Below are 27,711 nucleotides of genomic sequence, written 5' to 3' on the forward strand. Positions count from 1 at the left end.
GTCGGCACTCCCTCCGCAGCGTCGGCACTCCCTCCGCAGCGTCGGCACTCCCTCCGCAGCGTCGGCACTCCCTCCGCAGCGTCGGCACTCCCTCCGCAGCGTCGGCACTCCCTCCGCAGCGTCGGCACTCCCTCCGCAGCGTCGGCACTCCCTCCGCAGCGTCGGCACTCCCTCCGCAGCGTCGGCACTCCCTCCGCAGCGTCGGCACTCCCTCCGCAGCGTCGGCACTCCCTCCGCAGCGTCGGCACTCCCTCCGCAGCGTCGGCACTCCCTCCGCAGCGTCGGCACTCCCTCCGCAGCGTCGGCACTCCCTCCGCAGCGTCGGCACTCCCTCCGCAGCGTCGGCACTCCCTCCGCAGCGTCGGCACTCCCTCCGCAGCGTCGGCACTCCCTCCGCAGCGTCGGCACTCCCTCCGCAGCGTCGGCACTCCCTCCGCAGCGTCGGCACTCCCTCCGCAGCGTCGGCACTCCCTCCGCAGCGTCGGCACTCCCTCCGCAGCGTCGGCACTCCCTCCGCAGCGTCGGCACTCCCTCCGCAGCGTCGGCACTCCCTCCGCAGCGTCGGCACTCCCTCCGCAGCGTCGGCACTCCCTCCGCAGCGTCGGCACTCCCTCCGCAGCGTCGGCACTCCCTCCGCAGCGTCGGCACTCCCTCCGCAGCGTCGGCACTCCCTCCGCAGCGTCGGCACTCCCTCCGCAGCGTCGGCACTCCCTCCGCAGCGTCGGCACTCCCTCCGCAGCGTCGGCACTCCCTCCGCAGCGGGCACTCCCTCCGCAGGTCGGGGGGCCTGCCGCAGCGTCGGCACTCTGCCCTCCGCAGCGTCGGCACTCCCTCCGCAAGCGTCGGCACTCCCTCCGCAGCGTCGCACTTCCCTCCGCAGAGCTCGGCACCTCCCTCCCGCAGCGTCGGCACTCCCTCCGCAGCGTCGGCACTGCCCTCCCGCAGCGTCGGCACTCCCTCCGCAGCGGTCGGCACTCCCCTCCGCAGCGTCGGCACTCCCCTCCGCAGCGTCGGCACTCCCCTCCGCAGCGTCGGCACTCCCTCCGCAGCGTCGGCCACTCCCTCCGCAGCGTCGGCACTCCCTCCGCAGCGTCGGCACTCCCTCCGCAGCGTTCGGCACTTCGGTACCCTCCGCAGCGTCGGCACTCCCTCCGCAGCGTCGGCACTCCCTCCGCAGCGTCGGCACTCCCTCCGCAGCGTCGGCACTCTCCCTCCGCAGCGTCGGCACGCTCCCCTCCGCAGCGTCTGGCACTCCCCTCCGCAGCGTCGGCACTCTCCCTCCGCGAGCGTCGGCACTCCCTCCGCAGCGTCGGCACTCCCCTCCGCAGCGTCGGCACTCCCTCCGCAGCGTCGGCACTGCTCCCGTCCGCAGCGTCGGCACTCCCTCCGCAGCGTCGGCACTCCCTCCGCAGCGTCGGCACTCCCTCCGCAGCGTCGCAACTCCCTCCGCAGCGTCGGCACTCCCCTCCGCAGCGTCGGCACTCCCTCCGCAGCGTCGGCACTCCCTCCGCAGCTGTCGGCACTCCCTCCGCAGCGTCGGCACTCCCTCCGCAGCGTCGGCACTCCCTCCGCAGCGTCTCGGCACTCCTCCGCAGCGTCGCACTCCTCCTGCAGCTGTGGTCTGATCGCATGATCGGACCTCAGTTGCATGACACTCGGCTCACGCTGTGTTGCGAGCGTGAGCAGCATGTCATGCGAGGACACGCAGTAATCCCCGTGTGGCCTCAGGCTCATACATATTCACTGTTTCACTGACCACCAGTGTCTCTGGTTGCAGTCAGACACGCCCCCACACTGAGTCATAGCTGTCTGATTGCAACCAATCACAGACGCCTGTGGGCGTGTCTATATACCACAAAATATTACCACAAAACTGTCGCTTCAACTAGTTAGATTTTTTTCACAATATCAGGGTGAAGCTGAAGTCCAGGACCTCCAAGGTGGTGTTTTTCAGAAATACTACCGGTGCCACGAGCGTCACTAGAAAGACAGCGGGGAGCTTAGGGAGATAAATATGTGGCTTAGAAATTGGTGCAAGGAAGGAAGGGGTTCGGGTTCATGGAGAACTGGGCCGACTTCTCCAGTCGGCTACAGGCTCTACGGTAGGGACGGGCTGCACCTCAATGGGGAAGGTGCAGCTGTGCTGGGGGAGAAAATGGTCAGACGGATGGAGGAGCTTTTAAACTAGGATCGTGGAGGGGTGGGTAGTGGAGCAAATAAGGGGATAGATAGAGCAGATAGACAGGGAGACGGTAGGGGTCAATGAAGGATTAGGGGGGGATGGGACATACAAGGAACGAGGGAACGTAGGGAGGCTAGGAGTAATAAAGGTGTTAAAAGGATTAAATGTCTACTGGCAAATGCAAGAAGTCTTGCAAACAAAATGAATGAATTGGAGACTCTTATGTCAACCATGGATTATGATGTGGTTGGGCATTAACGGAAACCTGGCTGGATGAAAGTCATGACTGGGTGACAAACATACAGGGTTATAGTACATTTAGGAAGGACAGGAAAGGCCAAAAAGGTGGTGGGGTGTGTATATTTATCAAATCTAACCTAAAACCTGTGTTGTATGATGACATTGAGGGGAACAGCAACAATGTGGAGTCAGTATGGGTAAATGTACATGGGGAGGGGAATAATGGAAAAATGCTAATTGGAGTTTGCTATAGAGCCTCCTAACATACCTGAACAAATAGAGGGTGAAATGCTGAACAAATTGAAAGGCAGCTAATAATAATAATCGGGTTCTTATTATGGGGGATTTCAACTATCCAAGACATACAGTGGGACATAGAATCTTCTGGTTCTGCTAAAAGCTGTAAGTTCTTATCTACCATTCAGGACCATTTCCTCTCTCAGATGGTAGATGGAACCCACCAGGGGAGATAATTTGCTAGATCTGGTCCTGTCAAATAGACCGGATACAATTTCAGATCTACAGGTCCGGGAGCACTTGGGCACCAGCGATCATAATATGGTAAGCTTCGACATAATATTCAATAGAACATTTCAAAGGGGGAATGCTAAAACCTGGAATTTTAGGAAAGCTGATTTCAACAAATTAAGGGAAGAGCTTAAATGTGTAGATTGGGACAGAGTCATGGTAACTGGGGATACCGAACATAAAAGGGGGTAAGTTTAAGGATATACTGCTAGAGTCCTGTAAAAAACTTATACCCTCTGGTAATAAAATGTCCAGGAAATAAAAGAAACCACTATGGATAAATAAGACTGTACAAAGTATAATAAAACAAAAACAAAGGGCGTTTAACATCTTTAGGCTATGTTCACACTAGAAAAATGATTTTTCTTAAGAAATTTTCTTAAGAAATTTCTTAAGAGTGCACCTGTGTTAAAAAAACGCACCAAAAACGCACCTGCGTTTTTGGTGCGTTTTAGGTCCGTTTTTGGTGCGTTTTAGGTCCGTTTTTGGTGCGTTTTTACCGCTGGTTGCTCCTGCGTTATTGTGCCAATTATCTATGGCAAAAAACCGCAGTTAGCTGACAGAAAAGAAGTGACATGCTCATTCTTTTTCTTAAGAAAATCTACTGAAAGAATTTTCTTAAGAAAAAAAACGCAGTGTGTGCACAGCTAATTTTTTTGCCATAGGTTTTGCTGGGGAATGTCTGCAGAAAGGTTACAAGAATTTCTCAAGAAATTTCTCCAGCAAAAACGGACCCAAAAACGGACACAAAAACGCAGGTAAAAAACGCAGTGTGTGAACACAGCCTAAAGGCTGAGAATACAGAAATAGCATTGCAGGAGTATAAAGATATCAATAGGCAATGCAAAAAAGAAATCAAACAAGCAAAACTAGCTACTGAAACAAAAATCGCCAATGACATTAAAATAAATCCCAAAATCTTTTATAAATACATTAATGCCAAAAGGAAAACAAAGGATAGTATCGGACCCCTTAAAATATAATAACAAGTTAGTTATAGAGGACAAACAAAAGACTGAGATATTAAATAGGCATTTCTCATCTGTATTCACACAAGGAACTGACTGTACCAGGGATCAGTTCAACAAGTGAAAAATCAAAGTCCACCACCCGATATAATTAATTTAACACAAGATGAAGTACGCCTACGTCTGAGTAAATTAAACATTGACAAATCCCCAGGGCCAGATGGCATTCATCACGAATATTGAGGGAATTGAGCTCCCGTAATCGACAGACCGCTGTATCTCATCTCTTTTAGACTCACTTGTAACAGGGTTGGTGCCTCAGGATTGGAGGATTGCTGATGTAGGTACCGATATTTAAGAAAGGTAAGAGGGGTAGATCCAGGCAACTAACGTCCAGTAAGCCTGACATCAGTAGTATGCAAAGTTTTTGAGGGCATTTTAAGGGATGACATGCAAAAATATATTGCAGAAAATATGATAACTGACAAACAGCATGGATTCATGAAAGATAAGTCGTGTCTAACCAACCTGTTGGGGTTCTATGAGGGGGTAAGTGCAAACCTGGATATTGGTAATGCAGCTGATGTGATTTATTTGGACTTTGCAAAGGCATTTGATACTGTACCACATAATAGCCTTATACTAAAGCTCCAGAAGCAAGGACTAGGGGACACAATATGCAACTGGGTAAGGAATTGGCTAAAAGATAGGAAACAAAGAGTAGTCATAAATGCTACATTCTCTAAATGGGCTATAGTCAGCAGTGGGGTGCCGCAGGGATCTGTGCTAGGACCAATTCTTTTTACTCTCTATATTAATGACCTTGTGGATGGGATTGATAGTACAGTGTCAGTCTTTGCCGATGACACCAAACTATGTAGGATATTAAAAACTGACCTGGATAGTACAATATTACAAAAAGATCTGGATAAGATGTCAGAATGGGCAGATACTTGGCAAATGAGATTTAATGTTGATAAATGTAAAGTAATGCACCTAGGACGGAGTAATCCTATAGCTGCGTATACATTAAATGGAAGTAAACTCGGGACTACAGAACAGGAGAAGGACTTGGGTATTCTCATTACAAATAAGCTGAGCAGCAGCACTCAATGTCAGGCAGCAGCTGCTAAAGCAAACAAGATTCTAGGGTGTATAAAAAGAGAGATTAGATCCCGTGATCCCAACGTATTGTTACCCATCTATAAATCACTTGTAAGGCCATATCTGGAATACGGGATCCAGTTTTGGGCTCCACATTTTAAAAAGGACATTCAGAAGTTAGTCAGTTCAAAGGCGGGCAACTAGACTATTACAAGGAATGGAAGGCCTCCCATATGATGGCAGATTGAAAAAGTTAGATATGTTTAGCTTAGAAAAAAGACGTCTCAGAGAAGATCTCATTTATATGTATAAATACATGTGTGGTCAATATAAAGGACTGGCACATGACTTATTTCTTCCGAAAACAATACTAAGGACCAGGGGGCACTCACTGCGAGTGGAAGAAAAGCGATTCCGACACCTAAATAGGAAAGGGTTCTTTACAGTTAGAGCAGTCAGACTGTGGAATACACTACCACAAGAGGTAGTAATGGCAGATACTATAACAGCTTTTAAAAAAGGGCTGGATGATTTCCTCAGTAAACAAAACATTGTTGGTTATAAATGACTTGGTGACTAAATGTACAACTGGTGGAGGAAGGTTGAACTAGATGGACCTAGGTCTTTTTTCAACCTAAGTAACTATGTAACTATGTAAAAAGGGTATCAGGAAAAAATGCACCATAAAATGTATTGTGCATTTTCTCCTGAGCACGACAATATCCTATGTCGTAAAAATCAATTGTTTGGGCGCACGGCAGGGCTCTGAAGGGAAGGAGCGCCATTCTAATTTTTGAACGCAAAATTAGCTGGACTCATTAGCAGATGTCATGATGGGTTTTGAGAACTCTCGAGGTGCCTAAACAATGGAGTTCCCCACACGCTTCTCTGTGGAGTCGGTAAGCCACAGTTGCGACTCCGACTCCTGGACTTTATCAGGTTCCGGCTCCGGCTCCTTCATAAATGGCCGATTCATAACAACAAATTTACTGTTGTAAAATATTAACATCGTGCTTATTCAGTTTCTCACCATCATATAAGTAATCAGACCACTTAGAGCAAAAACTACATTTATTAGAATATAGCAAATAACTTTTATAAACTGTAAGTAAATATGCAATAAACACTTTTATGCAGTTAATAAGAAGAAATCTATAAATTTGTCCTCAAAAAAAGTATTGCCTCTGTCAGATCCTCCTTCATGGATGCCCTCAAATCTGATCTAATTATTTTGAGGGCAGAGAACAACCTCTCTACACTAACTTGTGTTGGTGGCAAAGCAGTAACCACTCGGGCAACATCTCTGACAATGTCAGGATACAGAGGAATCGCTTCTTGCACCGTTATTTTTGATGAACGGTCAAATTTCTCAATTTCTTTTAGTGCACATGAAAAATTCTGCTGAAATGTACTGGCTGTGTTCCTTGATGGGGATGACTCTTCTTCTATGCGGGAACGCATTGCACGGTCCTTGTGATCCAAATATTTTTCGAAATTAAATTCTTCATCAGTTGATGATGAGGGTGAAGATGTGGCAGGACGACCAAATTCTTCTTGTTCCTCCTGACTGTTCTGCAACCCTTTCATCCTTACTGCTATTTCAAACAGAGCTTCTTTTCCTTTACTTAGCTGTTGATCATCTAGAAGAATCCGATGCATTGGGTCTACATAAATAGCTGCCAAAAGAATGTTATTTTGTAATAGTAGCTCCTCTCTCCTTTTCATTGATGTAGCAATGCCACTTGCAATTAACCCTCCTCTTTGGGACAGGCGAAACATCAGGTTCTTCCACTCCTTTAAGAAAATACCTGGAGTTAAGTCCTCTGCTTGTAATTTTTTAGTCACTTTAAATGGGTGCTCTAGCAATTTTTCCAGCTCAGTCACCTGATTCCACTGACTTTCATTTAGCGTCAGTTGAGGGTTAGCCATGTCTACAAGAAAGGTTTCTTCATTGTTCCCTATGGGAGACCCAGACCATGGTTGTATAGCTTCTGCCTCCGGAGGACACACAAAGTACTACACTAAAAAGTGTAGCTCCTCCCTCCGAGCATATACACCCCCTGGATAACCAAATATAGCCAGTTCAATGCTTTGTGTTCAGGAGGCACACATCCACACATGCATTCTCATCTGATTTTTGATTTTAAAGAGTTTGAAGAAAAGCGGGTCCAAGCTGGACCCCCGGCATGTCCCTTCTTACCCCACTGTGTCGGCGGTGTTAAGGTTGATTTCAAGGCTGGAGCCTTACATGCTGCGCTCCTTCACCATCCCTCGGGCTCTGGCTTGAAGTGGGAGCCAGCACGGTTCTCACTGCTTTGCAGGAGACCGGTCTCCATCCGCAGCCCTTTCAGGAACCTGCCGGACGGAGCACTCATCCCTCAGGGACCTGGCCCTGCGTCTCACAAGCTAAGTATTGAGACGTTATTGTCAGGGGGTCCCTTGCACTTTAATGTTGGGGAGAGTGTGTTATGCAACCTTTGTGACATTTCTGGCCGGCTCTCCGGTTTTCACCAGAGAACCGCGCCGAGGGTGCCTGCGCGCCGGCCGCATTGTAAAATTTAGGCCCCGGCTTCGGCTGCGGCCTACTTTCGTTTTCACTGCCCCTGCATGTCAGTCATGCAGAGGGACAGTGCGGCGCCGCCCACCAGCCGTTCAGCACAGGGGAGGACACTCCTCTCTGAGGAGATGTTTCCCTCCCCTGTATATCTCCTTGGCCCTCCGGTTCCCGCTCTTGGACTAGGCCCCGCCCCCTCACTCCGGCGCCATTTTATTAGCGTTCTCACACTGATCGGCGCTGCTGCATCTCTGCAATCTGTCTGGGGGTCCGAGCTGTGGGATCCGGAGGGCACACAAAACGGTCTGGTAAGCCACAACCTCTGGTTGTGGACCTTCTTATACACTCTCTGGGGGTCATTCTGAAGGAGTATGTTCTTTACTGCAGAGCCCCCACCTTACAGCATGTCTCACACTAGGAGCAAGGCTGCAAGGCTGTACTCAATATGCACTGCATGTAAGCTCGTACTGCCTGAACCAAGCTCATATCCTCATTGTGATGCCTGCTCTAACATGGTGGTGCCTCAGCCTGGAGTCTCCCCAGTGGTCCCTCCGGCTGCTCCGGCCCCGGTGGCTGAACCCCCGGCTTGGGTAGAATTGTTTTCTAAGTCTATCTCCCAGTCCTTTGCCGACTCCATGGGACAGCTGTCCCGGACTCTGCTGAGCATGCATCAGCCCCCTTCTCAGGGCGCCTCTGCTGCTTCGGCTCGCTCTGCAGAGATCACAGAGGATTCTTCATCTGCTCCCAGACCCCGTCCTCCTAAAAGGAGACGCAGGGTCCCCTCTCCTTCCTCGTCCCGCGGCTCCGATTCACGAGCAGACTCGTAGGACGAGGAGGATGTCTTTACTGGGGGCTCGGACGCTACCTCCATGTGCCCCATTGATCTGACCGAGGGTGATGCAGATGTTAGTGATTTGATTGCGTCCATTAATTCTGTACTGGACCTCAATCCGCCAGTATCAGAGGAGCATCCCTCTCTGGCAGAAAAGCACCAGTTTACCTTGCCTAAGAGAACAAGCAGTGTGTTCTTTAACCACTCCAGTTTTCAAGCCACTGTGTCCAAGCCCAGAGCCTGTCCTGACAAACGCTTCCCAAAGCGTGGTTCTGATGACCGTTTTCCTTTTTCACCAGAGGTGGTCAAGGAGTGGGCTCACTCACCAAAGGTAGACCCTCCGGTGTCTAGACTCTCAGCCCGGACAGTTGTATCTGTAGCTGATGGCACCTCACTTAAGGATCCCACTGACCGCCAGGTTTACCTCCTGGCCAAGTCTGTCTATGAGGCGGCAGGGGCCTCGTTCTCCCCATCCTTTGCAGCAGTGTGGGCTCTCAAAGCCATCTCTGCTTCCCTAGAGGAGATGCATTCCCTCACTAGGGACTCTATGCCTGAATTGGTTGCCTTAACTTCCCAGGCTTCAGCCTTTTCAGCCTACGCCATGTCTGCCATGCTGGAGGCCTCTCACCGCACTGCGGTGGCCTCCGCTAATTCCCTCGCTATCCGCAGGATCTTGTGGCTTCGAGAGTGGAAGGCAGATGCTTCCTCAAAGAAGTACCTTGCTGGGCTCCCATTTGCTGGGTCCAGGCTGTTCGGTGAACAACTGGATGAAATAATTAAGGAGGCTACTGGCGGGAAGAGTACTTCCTTGCCACAGACTAAAACCAGGAAACCTGTCCAGGTCAGGTACCAGTCGAGGTTTCGTTCCTCTAACTGGTCGTCCTCTAAGCCCTCGGCCTCGTCCACTAACTCAGCTAAGGACCAGAAGCCCACCTGGCGCAAGAAGCCGCGTCCGCAAAAGTCCACAGGAGCTGCTGCCACCAAGGCAGCCTCCTCTTGACTATCTGGCCGAGCCAGCAACGTCCTTGGTCGGTGGCAGGCTCTCCCACTTTGGCGACGTGTGGTTTCAACACGTCTCCGATCAGTGGGTGCGGGATATCATCTCCCACGGCTACAGGATAGAGTTCTCTTCCAGCCCGCCAAACAGATTTTTTCTGTCAACTCCCCCCTGCTCCAAGGCCGCCGCCTTATCTCAGGCCGTGGCATCCTTGCAGGCCAACGGAGTAATTGTACCGGTTCCCGCCAGGGAACGGTTCAGAGGTTTTTACTCAAATCTCTTCCTAGTCCCCAAAAAGGACGGTTCCTTACGGCCCATCCTGGATCTCAAGCTTCTCAACAAGCATGTTCAGGTGCGGCATTTTCGCATGGAGTCTCTGCGATCAGTCATTGCCTCAATGACCCAGGGAGATTTCCTGGCATCCATCGACATCAGAGATGCCTATCTGCATGTGCCAATTGCAGTTTCACACCAGCGTTGGCTACGTTTTGCAATCGGAGAGGAACATTTCCAATTCGTGGCTCTCCCCTTCGGGTTAGCCACGGCCCCTCGAGTATTTACCAAGGTCATGGCAGCAGTGGTTGCGGTTCTGCACCTCCAGGGGTTGGCAGTGATTCCGTACCTGGACGACCTTCTTGTCAAGGCTTCATCCAGTGCAGACTGTCAGCGGAGTGTCTCGCTCACTCTCGCCACTCTTGTTCAATTCGGGTGGCTTGTCAATCTGCCCAAGTCCACTCTGACCCCGACCCAAAAACTCACGTACCTAGGGATGCAATTCGAGACTCTGCCGGCACTTGTCAAGCTGCCCTTAGTCAAACAGCAGTCCCTCCATATGGCGGTGCGCTCTCTGTTGAGGCCCCGCCGTCATTCCATCAGGCACCTCATGCAGGTGCTGGGTCAGATGGTGGCGTCAATGGAAGCGGTTCCCTTTGCCCAGTTCAATCTGCGTCCTCTGCAGCTGGACATTCTCCGCTGTTGGGACAAGCGGACTTCTTCCTTGCACAGGTTGGTGGCTCTGTCGCCACAGACCAGGAGCTCTCTTCAGTGGTGGCTTCGGCCCCTCTCTCTGTCTCAGGGACGCTCCTTCCTGACCCCGTCCTGGGTGATCCTCACCACGGATGCCAGTCTATCCGGCTGGGGAGCAGTATTTCTCCACCACCGAGCACAGGGCACTTGGACTCCGTCCGAATCAGCCCTCTCGATCAATGTGCTGGAAATCAGAGCTGTGCTCTTAGCTCTCGTAGCCTTTCACCACCTGTTGGCGGGCAAGCACATTCGAGTCCAGTCAGACAACGTGACAGCTGTTGCCTACATCAATCACCAGGGCGGGACTCGCAGCCGCCTGGCAATGTTGGAGGTTCAACGCATCCTTCAGTGGACGGAGGACTCCAAGTCCACCATATCCGCAGTCCACATCCCAGGCGTAGAAAACTGGGAGGCAGATTATCTCAGCCGTCAAACCGTGGACAACGGCGAGTGGGCTCTGCATCCGGCAGTGTTCCGGTCGATCTGCCGCAAGTGGGGCACTCCGGAAGTGGATCTAATGGCATCCTGGCACAACAACAAGGTCCCGGTTTACGTGGCTCGCTCCCACGATCCTCAGGCCTTTGCAGCGGACGCGCTGGTTCAGGATTGGTCCCAGTTCCGTCTGTCTTACGTGTTTCCCCCTCTAGCTCTCTTGCCCAGAGTCCTGCGCAAGATCAGAATGGAGGGCCGTCGGGTCATACTCATTGCTCCAGACTGGCCCAGGTGAGCTTGGTACCCAGACCTGCTCCGTCTGTCCGTAGAGGTGTCGTGGCATCTTCCGGACCGCCCAGACCTTCTCTCACAAGGTCCGTTTTTCCGCCAGAATTCTGCAGCTCTCAGATTGATGGCGTGGCTCTTGAGTCCTGGATCCTGACGGCTTCCGGCATTCCTTCCGAAGTCATCTCCACTATGACTCAGGCTCGGAAGTCTTCCTCGGCCAAAATTTACCACAGGACTTGGAGAATTTTCCTGTCCTGGTGTCGTTCTTCCGGCCATGCCCCTTGGCCTTTTTCCTTGCCGACCTTCCTGTCCTTTCTACAGTCCGGTCTACAGCTAGGACTATCCCTCAATTCCCTTAAGGGACAGGTCTCGGCTCTGTCAGTGTTGTTCCAGCGGCGTATCGCCTGACTGGCCCAGGTGCGCACCTTCATGCAGGGCGCATCTCACATCATTCCGCCTTACTGGCGGCCTTTGGATCCCTGGGACCTTAATCTGGTCCTCACGGCCTTACAGAAACCCCCCTTTGAGCCTCTTAGGGAGGTTTCTTTGTTTCGACTTTCACAGAAAGTTGTCTTTCTGGTGGCCATAACTTCTCTCAGGAGAGTCTCTGATTTGGCTGCGCTCTCTTTGGAGTCACCTTTTTTGGTTTTTCATCAAGACAAGGTGGTTCTCCGTCCGACTCCGGACTTTCTCCCTTAGGTGGTGTCTCCTTTCCACCTTAACCAGGACATTTCATTGCCTTCCTTTTGTCCGGCTCCTGTTCATCGCTTTGAGAAAGCGTTGCATACTTTAGATCTGGTGCGGGTGCTCCGGATCTATGTGTCACGCACCGCTGCTCTTAGGCGGTGCACCTCTCTTTTTGTGCTGACCACAGGTCAGCGCAAGGATCTCTCGGCTTCTAAACCGACCCTAGCTCGTTGGATTAGGTCGGCCATATCCGATGCCTACCAGTGTACTCAGGTGCCTCCCCCGCCGGGGATCAAGGTACACTCGACCAGAGCTGTCGGTGCCTCTTGGGCTTTCAGGCACCAGGCTACGGCTCAGCAGGTCTGTCAGGCTGCCACTTGGTCTAGTCTGCACACCTTTTCGAAGCACTACCAAGTGCATGCTCATGCTTCGGCAGATGCGAGCTTGGGCAGACGCATCCTTCAGGCGGCTGTCGCCCATTTGTGAAGTTAGGTTTCGCCTACTTCTCAGTTTTCTGTTTCTTCCCACCCATGGACTGCTTTGAGACGTCCCATGGTCTGGGTCTCCCATAGGGAACGATGAAGAAAGAGAATTTTGTTTACTTACCGTAAATTCTTTTTCTTATAGTTCCGTAATGGGAGACCCAGCACCCTCCCTGTTGCCTGTTGGCAGTTTTCTTGTTCCGTGTGTTTTCACCGGCTGTTGTTGTAGACAGAGGCTCCGGTTGTTCCGGTTTTTTGCTCTATCTCTACTTGTGGGTGGCTGTCCTCCTTCAGCTTTTGCACTAAACTGGCTATATTTGGTTATCCAGGGGGTGTATATGCTTGGAGGGAGGAGCTACACTTTTTAGTGTAGTACTTTGTGTGTCCTCCGGAGGCAGAAGCTATACACCCATGGTCTGGGTCTCCCATTATGGAACTATAAGAAAAAGAATTTACGGTAAGTAAACAAAATTCTCTTTTTTCAGTTCAACCTAGCGCTGAATCATTAAGGCTGCTTTCACACCTCCGGTTTCTGCAATGCGGCACAATCCGGCACTGGGCAGGAAAATCGCAACCGTTTTTTTTTTTTTTTGCTGCCGGTTGCGTTTTTTCTGCATAGACTTTAGGGTATATGCGCACGTTGCGTTCTAGCCCAGCACCGTAAAAGGTGCGCTTCAGAGCACAGCTGAAAAGCTCCGTTCTGAGGTGCATGGTGCCGGCGAGAACGTGCGCTCTGCCTGCAGCTCCTGCCATAGACAGAGCAGGAGCTGCCGGCAAAGCGCACGGAAGAAGTGACATGTCACTTCTTTTTACGCAGCGCTTCGGCAGTAGCCGAAGCGCTGCGTTGTAATATGCCACGTGCGCACGGCCCCTGCACAATCTCCATAGATTGTGCAGGGGACGCAGGACGCATGCAGTTACGCTGCGCAACAAAGCGCAGTTTAACTGCATGAATTTACGCAACATGCGCACATAGCCTTAATTAGTGCCGCATTGTGCCGCATGGCCTTGCGTTCGGTCCGGTTTTGCCGCATGCGGCAGATTTAGCCGATGCGGCGGCCGGATGGAACGTTGCCTGGCACGTTTTTCGTGCGGCAAAAAAACCCGCATCGTGTCGCATTCGGCCGATGCGGCGCATTTTTCAATGCATGCCTATGGCGGCCGGATGCGGCAAAAACCGCATCCGGCCGCCGCATGCGGTTTTTGCCACTGCGCATGCTCAGTAGCATTATAGTGTACTCTATGATCTAGTCTAGAGGAGGAGCTTTACTACTAAGAATTTGCAACACATTTTCACTTAAATTCATACATTGTAAGTAGGGGGGTTGGGGCAGCATGAGGTTAGCCAAGTATAAGATTAGATAAGGGCAGTGTAGAACAGTGACACACAAGAAGTAAAGCTGGTGTCATACATAACGACGACGACAACGACGTCGCTGCTACGTCACCATTTTCTGTGACGTTGCAGCGACGTCCCGTCGCTGTCGCTGTGTGTGACATCCAGCAACGACCTGGCCCCTGCTGTGAGGTCGCCGGTCGTTGCTGAATGTCCAGCTTCATTTTTTGGTCGTCACTCTCCCGCTGTGACACACACATCGCTGTGTGTGACAGCGAGAGAGCGACGAAATGAAGCGATCAGGAGCCGGCACTGGCAGCTGCGGTAAGCTGTAACCAGCGTAAACATCGGGTAACCAAGGGAAGACCTTTCCCTGGTTACCCGATGTTTACGCTGGTTACCAGCCTCCGCTCTTGCTGCCAGTGCCGGCTCCTGCACTGTGACATGTGGCTGCAGTATGCATCGGGTAATTAACCCGATGCATACTGTAGCAAGGAGAGCAAGGAGCCAGCGCTAAGCAGTGCGCGCGGCTCCCTGCTCTCTGCACTGTGACATGTAGCTGCAGCACACATCGGGTTAATTAACCCGATGTGTGCTGCAGGAGAGCAAGGAGCCAGCGCTAAGCGCGGCTCCCTGCTCTCTGAACTGTGACATGTAGCTGCAGCACACATCGGGTTAATTAACCCGATGTGTGCTGCAGGAGAGCAAGGAGCCAGCGCTAAGCGCGGCTCCCTGCTCTCTGAACATGTAGCACAGCGACCTTAAGATCGCTGCTTCTGCTGTGTTTGACAGCTAAGCAGCGATCATAACAGCGACTTACAAGGTCGCTGTTACGTCACCGAAAATGGTGACGTAACAGCGACGTCGTTGTCGCTGTCGTTTAGTGTGACACCAGCTTAAGAAATGTCTCTATCTCAAGCAGAACTGCTTATCACTGTTGTTCATAGTTTGATAGAACATATATATTTGAGTAACATTTATATAATTCATGACAGTTCAATTATGAAATATTAATCCATTTTTTTTTTTATTTAAAATCTGAGTCGGTACATTTCTACCGACTCCGACCAAAACTAACTCAGACTCCACAGCCCTGCCTACAAGTGACCCCATTTTGCAAACTAGACACCCAGAAATGTATCTAGATGTTTGGTGAGTCTTTTGAACCCCCGGGGGCTTAACAGAAGGTGATAACGTTGAGCCGTGAAAGTGTATGTATGTATGTATGTATGTGTGTATATGTATGTGTATGTATGTATGTGTGTGTGTGTGTGTGTGTGTGTATATATATATATATATATATATATATATATATATATATATATATATATATATATATATATATATATATATATATATATATATATATATATATATATATATATATATATATATATATATATATATATATATATATATATATATATATATATATATATATATAATGCGAGAGAGATAGTATATTATATTTTTTTTTACCTGGAAACTGTTACTTGAACAGGTAGCTTTTTTTTTTCACAAGGGTATCAGGAAAAAATGCACCATAAAATGTATTGTGCACTTTTTCCTGAGTACGCGGATACCTCCATATGTGGTGGAAAGTAATTGTTTGGGCGCATGGCGGGGCTCAGAAGGAAAGGAGCGCCATTTGACAGCAAAATTGGTTGGAATAATTAGTGGACGTTACGTTTCATTTGGAGACCCCCATGAGGTATCTGAACAATGGAGCTCTCCCACAAGTGACCCCATTTTGGAAACTAGACCCCTCAAGAAATGTATCTGATGTTTAGTGAGATGTTTGGTACACCCATGGGCTCCACAGAAGTTAATGACGTTGAGTTGTGGGTTTTTTTTACCACAATTTTTGCTTCAACCAGGTAGCTTTTTTTTTTTTTTCTTTTCTCCAAGTGTATCAGGAAAAAAATCACCTAACCGATCAAATTGTACCGGGATAGTAAAAAATTATTCAAAGTGAAAGAAAAACAAATCCCTTTAAAATTCTCTTTATTTCGTAATTATTAAAATATCCAGGTGATTCACCCTCACACACAAATATCATGGGGAAGTATAAATATACTACTGGGATAATACCAGTCTGTACCAAGGATGAATAATATACATATTCGCCCTATTAATTTACTACAACTGACCCCAACCTACCAACGGAGGGTATGACGCCTTAACGTGGCTGGGCGCCCCCGTTCCTCGACGACTATCCCTCACTTCCCCTGATATTTACCCTACCATATAAGGACAATGAATGTACTACCTATGCAGTATAGTCTCAAATTTAGGTTGACCTGACTATAATTGTACCCTCAAAATAAGGGGGTTCTTTTCAATAAATTATGCCAGCACCCTATTTTCTCCTATGTTATTTAATAATCCATAAAAACAGGGATGCAGACACCATATAGAGGTCCAAACCTTTCAGCAAAATCCAAATATTAACCTGCATAAGGTAGACATAATACCGTGGAACAATGCCAGTATACCAAACGTGTTCTAATAAACCAATGTCATAATTATAGAAAATTGATTACTTCCCTTCTTGTAGTGCATCTGCACTGCCTCAACGCGTTTCTCCGCCCTTTGGTCCGGTTCATCAGGAGGCCCAGGGAGAACAGGGAATGACAACCATTTAGTAGTGATAAAGGTCTTGCATGGTAGTGCAAAAGATTTGAACAGCCAATCACAACGATCGTCGATGGGGGGTGGCGATGCCACCCCCCTGAGGTCAAGCAAAGGTCCCCTGCTGTAAGAAACAGCAGAGGACATCATTTTAAAGCCGTTGCTATGGCCACGACAATCAAATGAACTTTAGGCAGTAAAGTTATGTCCCTGGTCGTTAAGTCACGTAAAAATAAAATTGAACTTTACTGCCTGTGGTTGTGAAGAGGTTAAAACTAATATTTAAGCAAAACAATACTTTACATTTTTTCAGTTATTAAAATTTTTTTTGGACACTTTCCCTTTAAGCCCTTTACATTTGGGCAATTTTCTTATTTTTATTTTTTTTATTTTTAAAGCCGGTGCCATATGAGGTTTTTGAGGGACGAGTTGTACTTATGTATGACATCAATAATTTTATTGTGATCCACTGGAGTCATGTGATAAAGGTCACTCTCCTGGTTAGCGCATTTTATATTTTTTCTTACGTTTTACACTTACAGGGTTAGTAATGGGGGTGTCTGATAGACACCTCCATTACTAATATGTAGGGTTGATGCCGGTTTTGAATTCACAGCTGACATCAACCCCCAAAAATATTACTGCGATTGCCACAGCACCAGGGCAGTCGGGGAAAAGCGGTGGCGAAGCCCCAGAATTGGCACAACTAGTGGATCTGCCACTTCTGTAGCGGCTGTAGAAGGGTTTAAAATCTGTGGACCTTCAAGATTGATACTACTAGCTCTCTGCTGTTCTTCGGTTGGTTATAGAGGAACCCCAGATTTTTTTTTTTTTTTTTTTAAATCTAATATCAACTTTTTATTAAAGGGAACATCTCACCAGTATTTTCCCTTATACGCTTTGACCACCACCAGCGAGCTCTTGTATACAGCATTCCAGAATACTGTATATAAGTGTATAGCCTGCTCTCTACAAAGTAAAATAAAAAAACACACCACCGGACCAGCGACAGCCTTTGGACCGGCCTGACCCCTAGGTGAGTATAATATAGGTGATTGTTCTACAGAGCGGCTTGGGCTCTTATATAAAGCATTCTAGAATACTGTATATAAGGGCTCACTGGTGGTGGCCGCAGCTCCTAAGTGAAAAACCTGGTGACAGATTCCCTTTTAAATTAAACCAGCCTAAAAACACCCTTTAGTGCCACATGAAAGGCATTAAAGGGTGCAAGTGTAAAACCCTGCCTATATGCCTGCTCCAATCTAAGCTCTCCCTGAGCTGCTTCCAAAGGAAAGTGCCGAGCATCGTGCCCCAGTGTCTTGTATAATACTCGATGACACGATGCAGCCTACCAATCACTATAATGCCAGTAACCAATATGGTTACGGCATTACCATGATTAACAGGCAATTCTGCATGTTTAATGGCTGAAAACAGCCACGAAACATGAATGGTGGGGACTTGAGCACCCCCAATACTTTGCCAATTATCAAGCATAATGAGCACTCTGATGCTTGTGTGTCAACCACGCTCGCTAATCACTACTGACTATAACTTCTGCACATCATAAATTAACACCTCACTGGAATGTGGGTGCGTTACCATGATCAGTGTTTATAGAAATCTCCTTCCCAGTGTGCTTCTGCTATCCACAGTGTAAACTTACATGCAGCATGGGTTCCCAAGCCACACCATATCAATTTTATGCTTGCGGAGACGCGATTGATCTCAGCGAGAGAACGCAGCGACAGTCCGCAGTGCCCAGAACCTTGACCGTGGGCACTCTCTCTGCATTCTCTTGCAGAGAACAGTCGCGTCTCCGCAGGAGGCATAACATTGTGGGATGTGGGAATGCACCCTTATGGCCCCGTGACACGCAACGACATATCTAATGAGATGTCGTTGGGGTCACGGAATTCGTGACACACATCCGGCGTACCGTGTTTCCCCGAAAGTAGGACCCCCCCGAAAGTAAGGCAGGGTGGGGGTTTCGGGGGGGTCCGCCAATGTAGGGCACCCCCCGATTGTAAGGCAGGGTAGCGGGGGGGCCGGGGAATGTAAGGCCGCATATGGGTGGGGGTCCCTGGGGAAAGTACAGGAACTTACCGCTGCCGCTGTTCCTTCGCTCCATCCAGGCCTTCTCCAGTCTCGTGCCACCCGTGGTCCGCCTCCGGTGAATGGCCCCCGCAAGGCTGCCTGCTGGCCATCAGCTCGAGCTGTGATTGGCCAGTCAGCCGGCTCGCAGCTGATTGGCCCTCAGCTCGAGCTGTGATTGGCCGGTCAGCCGGCTCGCAGCTGATTGGCCCTCAGCTCGAGCTGCGATTGGCCGGTCAGCCGGCTCGCAGCTGATTGGCCCTCAGCTCGAGCTGCGATTGGCCAGTCAGCCGGCTAGCAGCTGATTGGCCGAAATCAGCCGCGACGTCACCGCCTGCAGGCTCGCTCCGATTTCGGTAAGTTCCGAAACTCTGTGTGTGTGTGTGTGTGTGTGTGTGTGTGTGTGTACGTACGGTATGTGTATGGGTGCCGTATGGGGCTGTGTGTGTGTGTGTACGTATGGTATGTGTATGGGTGCCGTATGGGGCTGTGTGTGTGTGTGTGTGTGTACGTGTACGTACGGTATGTGTATGGGTGCCGTATGGGGCTGTATGTGTCAGTGTACGGTACCGGTACGATATGTGTGTGGGTGCCATGTGGGGCTGTACCGGTACCGTATGTGTCAGTGTGTGTGGTGGCAGAGTGGGGGGCAGAACCACTGTATGGGGAGGCTGCAGGGGGGAGGATGGGGTGGATGCCGGATCTCAAACAATGGGGAGGCTGCAGGGGGGAGGAAGGGGTGGATGCCAGATCTCAAACAATGGGGAGGCTGCAGGGGGGAGGAAGGGGTGGATGCCGGATCTCAAACAATGGGGAGGCTGCAGGGGGGAGGAAGGGGTGGATGCCAGATCTCAAACAATGGGGAGGCTGCAGGGGGGAGGAAGGGGTGGATGCCAGATCTCAAACAATGGGGAGGCTGCAGGGGGGAGGAAGGGGTGGATGCCGGATCTCAAACAATGGGGAGGCTGCAGGGGGGAGGATTGTCATTTTTTTTCCAATGTAAGGCCTCCCCCGAAAGTAAGGCAGGGTGGGACTTTTGGGGGTAAAATTAATGTAAGACAGGGCCTTACTTTCGGGGAAACACGGTAGTTAGCGACGTCGTTGCGTGTAACGGCTCCGAGCGAGTGTTAACTATCAAAAATACCCACCTTATCGTTGATCGTTGACGCGTCGTTCATTTTCAAAATCTTGTTGGTCGTTGTGGACGTAGGTTGCTCGTCGTTCCTGGGGCAGCACACATCGGTACGTGTGACACCCCGGGAACGACGAACAGCTTACCTGCGTCCTCCGGCAACGAGGTGGGCATGTCGTTAATGCGGCTGTTCTCCGCCCCTCTGCTTTTATTGGTTGGCCGCTGTGTGACGGCGCTGTGACGGTGCACGAACCTTTCCCTTAACGAAGAGGTTGTTCGCCGCCCATAGCGACGTCGCTAGGAAGGTAAGTACATGTGACGGGTGTTAGCCATATTGTGCGCCACGGGCAGCGATTTGCCCGTGACGCACAAACGACGGGGGCGGGTGCTTTCACGAGCGACATCGCGTGTAAAGCCTCCCTTTAGTCTCTGTCCTTACCTCACGTTAATAACGAGTTAATGGCAGCGCATCACCGCCACTAAGTCCAGGCTTGATCATGGCAGCGTCTGAGACAGCTGACATGATCAACCCGTAAGTAAAGTGAATAAACACACACCAGGAAAAATCCTTTATTTTAAATAAAACACAAAAAAGCCCCTGTTTCACCCCGTTATTAACCCCTCCCAGACGCACAGTTCCGGCGTAATCCACAGCGATGTCCCACGTCGCTTGCATCCAGCCGCGACTGACACTGCACTGAATGCAGCCTCGCAACAAGACAGACTGCAGAGAGGTAACCACAGGTCATTTCCCACGGCCAGTAATGAGAACACACTACCGCTCGGAAGAAATGCAGTGAGTCGATTGTTGATTGATCTGTCCTCTATCCCTCTATCTGTCTATTTATCTATCTACTATCTATTTCAGAAGGAAATTATTTATTTATTTTTTTTTAATGTGCTTTATTGCATTGAATGCATTAACAGATGTACCAACCCGCACGCGGCAAAACCGTGGCAATACCGCGGTAAAACTGCAGCAAACTGCATGCGGTTTTCGGGTGCGGTTTGCCGCGTTTTTTTACCGCGGGTGCGGTAATCTTTCAGACCCTGCGGAATTTTCTTAAGAAAATTCCGTTTTCCAGTGCGCACAGGGCCTTAAAGTGACTAATGTTTTGAGTGAAAGCGTTAATGGGTAAGCTGTAAATTATTTTGTCAATTAATTGGTACTTTATCTAGACCTTTTACTATAAAGCAGAAGCACTATGTTTGTCTGTCTCTCCTGACCCCTTTATCTCCAACCTCCCTTTTCATGTAATTCTCTATAGACAGCAACTGACTCCTCAGTATGTTTATCAAACCTCTGTCTACTCTGAAATGAAGGTGAATAAGTGGAGGAGAGTAAGTGGGGAAAGGGATATTTAACAAAATTTCTTCTCTTGTACTGTCTATGGAAACTAACTTTTCATCCTGTTTCAACTTTTATATTTGTCTACTTGTGTAATGTAAAATTGCTTACCAAAATATATATATATATTTTTCTGTTTCCTGCCAAACAAAGAACGGGACAAAGAGAACCGCCACCGGAAACGTAGTCATAGCCGCTCTAGAAGTCGTGACCGAAAGCGGCGCAGTCGTAGCAGGGATAGACGAGCTAGAGAACAGCGGAGTGGATCAAGAGACAGACGGAGGCGCAGGTTGTTTTTATATTTTAAGAATGTGTACTATTCAGGTTTTTCCTATTCATGCCCTTTATCAAAGTTGAAATGCAACAGGATCCATGCTTGCTTAAACTTTTGTATGGAGATAGAACGGGGCTTTCATATACCGCGCCAAAGATCACTGATGAATTCTTGGATTAATGTAAACTTTTATTTTTGCACAGGTCTACGCGTTTCAGGAGGCTCAGCTCCCTTCCTCAGGACCAACAGGCATAAGAGATTTGATGTATCTTATGCCTGTTGGTCCTAAGGAAGGGAGCTGAGCCTCCTGAAACGCGTAGACCTGTGCAAAAATAAAAGTTTACATTAATCCAAGAATTCATCAGTGATCTTTGGCGCGGTATATGAAAGCCCCGTTCTATCTCCTTCTGTTATCAGCCGCTTGGGGTACTGCTGCCGTTGATCCAGATCTATGCTGTTATAGGAGTTGTGCCTGTCACAACCCTATTTGGTGAGTAGGATTACTCTCTTCCACCCCTTGTTTGTCAGGGTAAGACCCTATTGCGCTTTCTTTTCCACAGGTTTCTTATTGTTTTTCCTCTTAAACTTTTGTATAAAATAGTTAATTTTAACTTGCACATCAATGGCATATACTTTCTTCACCTTGGATACCCCAACTGTTTTAAGTGGAAAAAATACCTACAATGCCTGTTTGGTGTTGTGCGCCTTACTAGCTTACCTGCACAGCCACTCCCAGCCTTAGTTGTTGGCTGAATCCGTGGCGTTAACTTCTCATTTGATTCATACTGCACAAATCAGGGCCTGGCTGCACGATATAAGTTGGATATATTTTTCGCTCAGAGATAGTTGGGAACGGTAGGGAGAGACTGGACTAGTCTGTTGTAGCCCCCTGCCGACTTCTCCCCACATTGGTCCAGTTTTCTTTCAATCACCTGGGGCAGCGTGTGTAGAAGCTGGCTAGAGGTGACACCAGGCTACCGTGTTTCCCCAAATATGAGACCTACCCTGAAAATAAGTTCTAGCAGTATTTTTTTGTGGTTTCGGCGTAAGGCTTATTTTCCTCACCCATGACAGCACCACGTGAGAGAGGGATCCGCCCAGCGAGGACAGGAAACCATTCTGAATAAAAGGGCAGTACCTCTCCCCTTCGTCAGTTGGTTTCCTGTCCTTGATGGGAGACCTTGTTCTGAAATACGGCGGTTGAAGCGGGGATTCCGGACCTGTTAGTGCAGTAACCTGTATTCCTCGCACAGGAAAAGGGTTTTCATTTCACAACTTAGAACTTGAGAGGTTGTTGCTGATACGCAAGGGTTCTCCTCTGACCCAGTCTCTTCCTTGCTGAAGAGCCGTAAACCGGTTTCCACTAAACCCTATGGGAGAGGGTGTCTAAAATTCCCCTTCTTTACAAATGGTCCCTTGGCTATGAGTTCCTTTTCCATGCAAATTGTCATTCTTGCAGACTGGGTTGCCCTAGGATTTCCAGTACACACTCTAAGGTTTCCTGTTCTGCCCTAGGAACCTTATACATTGGAACACTGGCAGCAAACCGGTGGGTTAAAAGGTTATTAGGCTTGTAAGGTCATGCCTGAATGTTCCACCGGGGGATCAAATTAGGGTTGGACGCCCTCCTCCCTTTGAACCTATTGCCGAAAAATCTCCCTGACGTTGCTAACATTAGAGCCAATTTTGCTTGGGGCCTTGACGTTCGCTCGCAGACTTAGTGCTTACACGCCTTATCGGTAGTACAGCCCTACGCTCAGTTATTCAATGATAGGTCGGGTCAGGTGTTAATAGGACCCTATCTCCCAATGGTCGTCTCTCGATTCCATTGCGTGTAGGGGATAATCCTCCCTCCTTTGTGGCCATCCTACAAATACAGGGGTGAACAGATTCACAAGTAAGAGGTTCATAGGGCCCTGCTTCTCTACATCTCAGTGACACATAGTGTGGGGAAAACACAGTCCTTTTTTCATAGCCCTCACTGTAGTATGAAAGGTCTATGGGTGTAAAACTGCACTATCTCTAGGTGGATTAGGGAGGCCATGGCTTATCCTACTCATCTAGTGGAGCTGCCATCCCTGAGGGCATAAGGACCCATTCCACCAGTGCGGTGTCGCCCTCCGGGGCTGAGAAGGCGAAGGTATTTATTGACTAGATTGTAGGACCGCTTTGTGGTCCTCACATTCTCCTTTTCTTCCGTCCCTCGGCTGACCTCTCGTTTTGTAGAAGGGTGCTTGGGACGTTGGTCCCTCCCTTATACGTTATTCTCTGAAAATCTCTTACGTGGTGCTGTCATGGGTGAGGGGAAAACGCCTAAGTTACTTACCGATAGCTGGTTTTTCCAGAACCCATGACAGAATCCATATATTCCCTCCCTTTTCACCCTTAGTGTGCACTATTCTGGGTGTACATGTGTGTGTGTTATAGTTGGTGATAGAGTTAAGTTCTAACGATTGTTGGAGGTCCTCTCAATTCCCGGTAATCAAATGACGAAGGGGAGAGGTACCGCCCTTTTATTCAGAATGGTTTCCTGTCCTCGCTGGGTGGATCCCTCTCTCACGTGGTGCTGTCATGGGTTCTGGAAAAACCGGCTACCGGTAAGTAACCTAGGTGTATTTAAGCCCTACCCCGAAAATAAGCCTTAGTCGCAGTTAAATAGTTGTCCATGCAGCTAAAAAAAGTTAAATACTGCAGGACAATTTATTGTAGAAACCAGACACCCCAAAAGAGAGAACAAAGACAGAAGACCCAACAATCATACTCGCCAGACACCGAATGGGAGGACCTGCGGTGGAAGGCACACCCACACACGTAAAATTGCGCACCCAATCACACAACAGATCGTGTGCACACACCACATCCAGCGATACTGATTGCTTTTGGCTGGCAGAGGAACCTGGGATGCAGTGCAGTGGAGCCCGAGGACCTGTGGTGGAACTCACCCAGGAGGTGTGTCTTTCTTCCCTTCCCTTCTCTGAGAAGAGGGAAGAGGCATTTGCATTTTTTTTTTTTTCCCCTTCACCACAACAGCGCCACCAGAGAGGTCCACCCATCTTAGGACAGGAAATAAAAGGGGAGGCACCTCTACCGCATCAGTTCAATTTCCTGTCCCAGGATGGGAGACCCAGAAGAGCTGTGGCGCTGCCGTGAAGGACTGCTGTCCTGGGGTTGAGTTGTCGGCTGTAGGATTGGCTGAATTCCACATCATTGGCCTCAGCCCCGGAAGTGTCTCCGGGGGTATTTTTCCAATGGGACTGTGTGTGCGAGGAAATCCGCTACTGTGTGTCTGGCATACCTGCTCGGCCTCCGGTGACTCTCCCTGCAATGAGTGCTCCAGACTAAGATCCAGGCTGTGTTCCTGCTCGGTGCCCATCGGTTGTCCTTGCAGGAATCTCCCTTTTTCCCTCAGGGTCTGTGTTCCTGCTCAACGCCTCTGTGCTGTCCCTGCAGTAGAGCACGCCGGACAAAGTTTCCTGCCTGTGCCTGCGTTCCTGCTCGTCGCCAGTCAGCTGTCCCAGCAGTTCAACGTTCCGGGTGAAGATCCGGGTGCCTGCGGCGGACAGGATGTCTGCAGGAACCGCAAGCTGCCTCTGTGCATGCGTGGGAGGCGGCAAGATGGCGCTGGCCACCAATATTGCTGCAGCAGAGGATAAAGTGGCGTGGGTTGCAAGAACGAGTGCTCATGCTTTCCTCCATGTCTCAGCAACAGCAAACGCAGAAAAGTCTGTTGCAGCATAGAGAAAGTGAAGGCAGTCACTCCAGTGGTGTGCGGCCCAGCCAGAGGTCGGTGGATTCCCGCAGGAGTCCTCAGGACACCACTCAGCCTACTGACCCGGTACCTTGTGCGTCTGCAGGTGGCAAGTGACCTCTGTTTTATTCCCATTAATGAGTTTTTTTTTTTTTTTTTTTTTTTTTTTCTTTGTTTTCTCATGTCCCTTAGGACAGGCCTAGGAAGAGAACGGCAAATGTTAACAGGTAAAATGCCCTTGCCTTCTGGGACTCAGGAAAAAAAAAAAATGCAGTAACTGCATCCAGAAAACAGTATCCGAAGAGACCCCGGACTTCAGAGGGGTGATAAGAGTGGAGGTCAGGTAGTCCCTTAAGGGCCTTTTCCCAGCCTATGATCAAGAAACCATCCAGCAGGACCAGGAATCTGGGGAGACCTCTGATTCAGCTTCGGGTTCCTCTTTCTTTCTTTCCTTCATCTTCGGAGGAGTATCTTGAAAACAGGCCCTGTTTTCCCGCAGCTAAGGTCAACCACCTTGTGAAAGCTGTCAGATCTACTATGGATCTGGTGGACACTAGGGGGCCTGAGTCCCTAGAGGATTTGATGTTCAGAGGCTTGAAATGAAACACTAAGACGCTTCTTCCCAGTTCATAAGATTAAGAAGCCGATGGAGGAAACCCGACAGGAGAGCTTACCTTCCCTCACTGTTTAAAAAGAAATATCACTTTCAGGAGGAGGATTCCTCCCTCTGGGATCAATGTCCCAAGATTAAGGTGGTGTTGGCCAAGACGGCGAGAAAGTCATCCCTTCCATTTGAAGACCTCTGTGTAGTCTAAAGGATCAACTCGATAGGAAAGCTGATTACCTGAGATGAGCTTGGAAGACGTCTGCGGGGGCGCTTAGACCAGCGGTAGCAGGCACCTGTGTAGCCAGGTCTTTAATGGTCTGGCTACAATTGGAAGATCAGCTCAAGGAAGATTCCCCTTGAGAGAGGATCCTTGCTGCTTACCCCGGGTGAAAGCAGCTGCGGCTTTCTTGGCGGATGCGTCAGTGTATACTTTGAGGCTGTCGACTAATTCAGCGGCATTATCCAATTCAGCAAGATGATAGCTGTGGTTAGAGGGCTGGCCGGGAGACTCCCAGGCTAAATCTAAGCTGTGTGCCATGCCTTGTGAAGGGGAGTTTTTATTTGGAAAGCTCATAGATGACATCTTAGAGAAGGCGGGAGATGGGGAAGAAGGGTTTCTCTACTTTTTTTTTTTTTTTTTTTTATTTCCTCCTCCCCCCAATATGACAGCACCACCAGAGAGGTCCACCCATCTTAGTACAGGAAGCCCACTGAACTAAAAGGGCCTGCCGTGGTGCCGGAGCTTCTCCTCGGACGCTTCCCCTTGTACGCTTCCCCTCAGGGCTGGCTCCCCCTGCGGTGACCAGTGCGGGCATGATGGGTTCCAGGAGCTCCCTCTGCCAAAAGCTGCCTGGGTCTGCGCCACCGTTGGGTGCTGGCGGGCCATCTTGCGGGCCCCGCGCAGACGCAGTCACTAGGTGGCACTCTAGTAGCATGCCTCAATATGTACAACCTTACATGTGACAGTTTGTTCTGGCGTCCTCTGTCCTCCAGACTTTTTTTTTTTTTTTTTTTTTTATGCAGTTATTAATGTGTAGTTAAGGTATAATCTGAAGTGGTAACCACATGCTTTTGAAAAAATATCTTGTTGCCACGCACATTTTTCTCTTGCCAGGAAGTTGCTTAATGTTATGAAGAGAGCAATGCTTTATTTATATTATATGCCTGCATAGAATAGCATAATGGTCTCCATACACATTAGATAAAAGTGGGCCACACCCAAGGATCTAATGTGTATAGGGGTGGTGATAATCCTCCAATAGAAGTTAACGTGTAGCTTGTCATTTGCTCCCTGTCTGTGTAACCAATACTCACAACCTGATTGTCACACTCTATATTCTTTTAACCCCTTCAGCCCCGGGGCACTTTCCGTTTTTGCGTTTTTGTTTTTTGCTCCCCTTCTTCCGAGAGCCGTAACTTTTTTATTTTTCCGTCAATCTTGCCATATGAGGGCTTGTTTTTTGCGGGACAAGTTGTACTTTTAAATGAAACCATAAGTTTTACCATATGGTGTACTGGAAAGCAGCAAAAAAATTCCAAGTGTGGAAAAATTGCAAAAAAAGTGTGATGGCACAATAGTTTTTGGGATGTTTTATTCACGGTGTTCACTATATGGTAAAACTGATGTGTGGGTATGATACCTGAGGTCGGTGCGAGTTTGTAGACACCAAACATGTATAGGTTTACTTGTAACTAAGGGGTTAAAAAAAATTCACAAGTTTGTCCAATAAAAGTGGCGCACGTTTTGCGCCATTTTCCGAAACACGTAGCGTTCTTATTTTTTGGGATCTATGGCTCAGTGACGGCTTATTTTTTGCGTCTCGAGCTGATGTTTCTAATGGTAGCATTTTTGCGCAGATGCTACGTTTTGATCGCCTATTACATTTTGCGTAAAACTTGCGGCGACCAAAAAACGTAATTTTGGCGTTTGGAATTTTTTTGCCACTACGCCGTTTACCAATCAGATTAATTGATTTTATATTTTGATAGATCGGGCATTTCTGAACGCGGCGATACCAAATATGTGTATATTTATTTATTTTTTAACCCTTTAATTTTCAATGGGGGGAAAGGGGGGTGATTTGAACTTTTAGGTTTTTTGTTTTTTTTTTAATTTTTTAAAACTTTTTTTTACTTTTTTTATTTTATTTTACTAGTCCCCCTAGGGGGCTATAGCAATCAGCAATCCGATTGCTGATCGCTATCTGCTGATTACAGCTAT

At 49.0% G+C, this 27,711-nt stretch overlaps 1 protein-coding gene across 1 annotated transcript in view; it reads left to right on the forward strand.

Annotated features, from left to right (window-relative positions):
• The window catches only part of U2AF2 (U2 small nuclear RNA auxiliary factor 2), a 212,022-nt gene that overhangs the window by 7,991 nt on the left and 176,320 nt on the right, over positions 1-27,711 (forward strand). Inside the window, exon 2 of the mRNA XM_075327678.1 lies at positions 21,015-21,150. Within this exon, the coding sequence (XP_075183793.1) occupies positions 21,015-21,150 (136 nt within the window). The remainder of the gene's footprint in view (positions 1-21,014; positions 21,151-27,711) is intronic.

The sequence above is a fragment of the Anomaloglossus baeobatrachus genome, chromosome 11 (assembly GCF_048569485.1).
Source record: "Anomaloglossus baeobatrachus isolate aAnoBae1 chromosome 11, aAnoBae1.hap1, whole genome shotgun sequence".
In the NCBI taxonomy this organism is placed as follows: Eukaryota; Metazoa; Chordata; class Amphibia; order Anura; family Aromobatidae; genus Anomaloglossus; species Anomaloglossus baeobatrachus.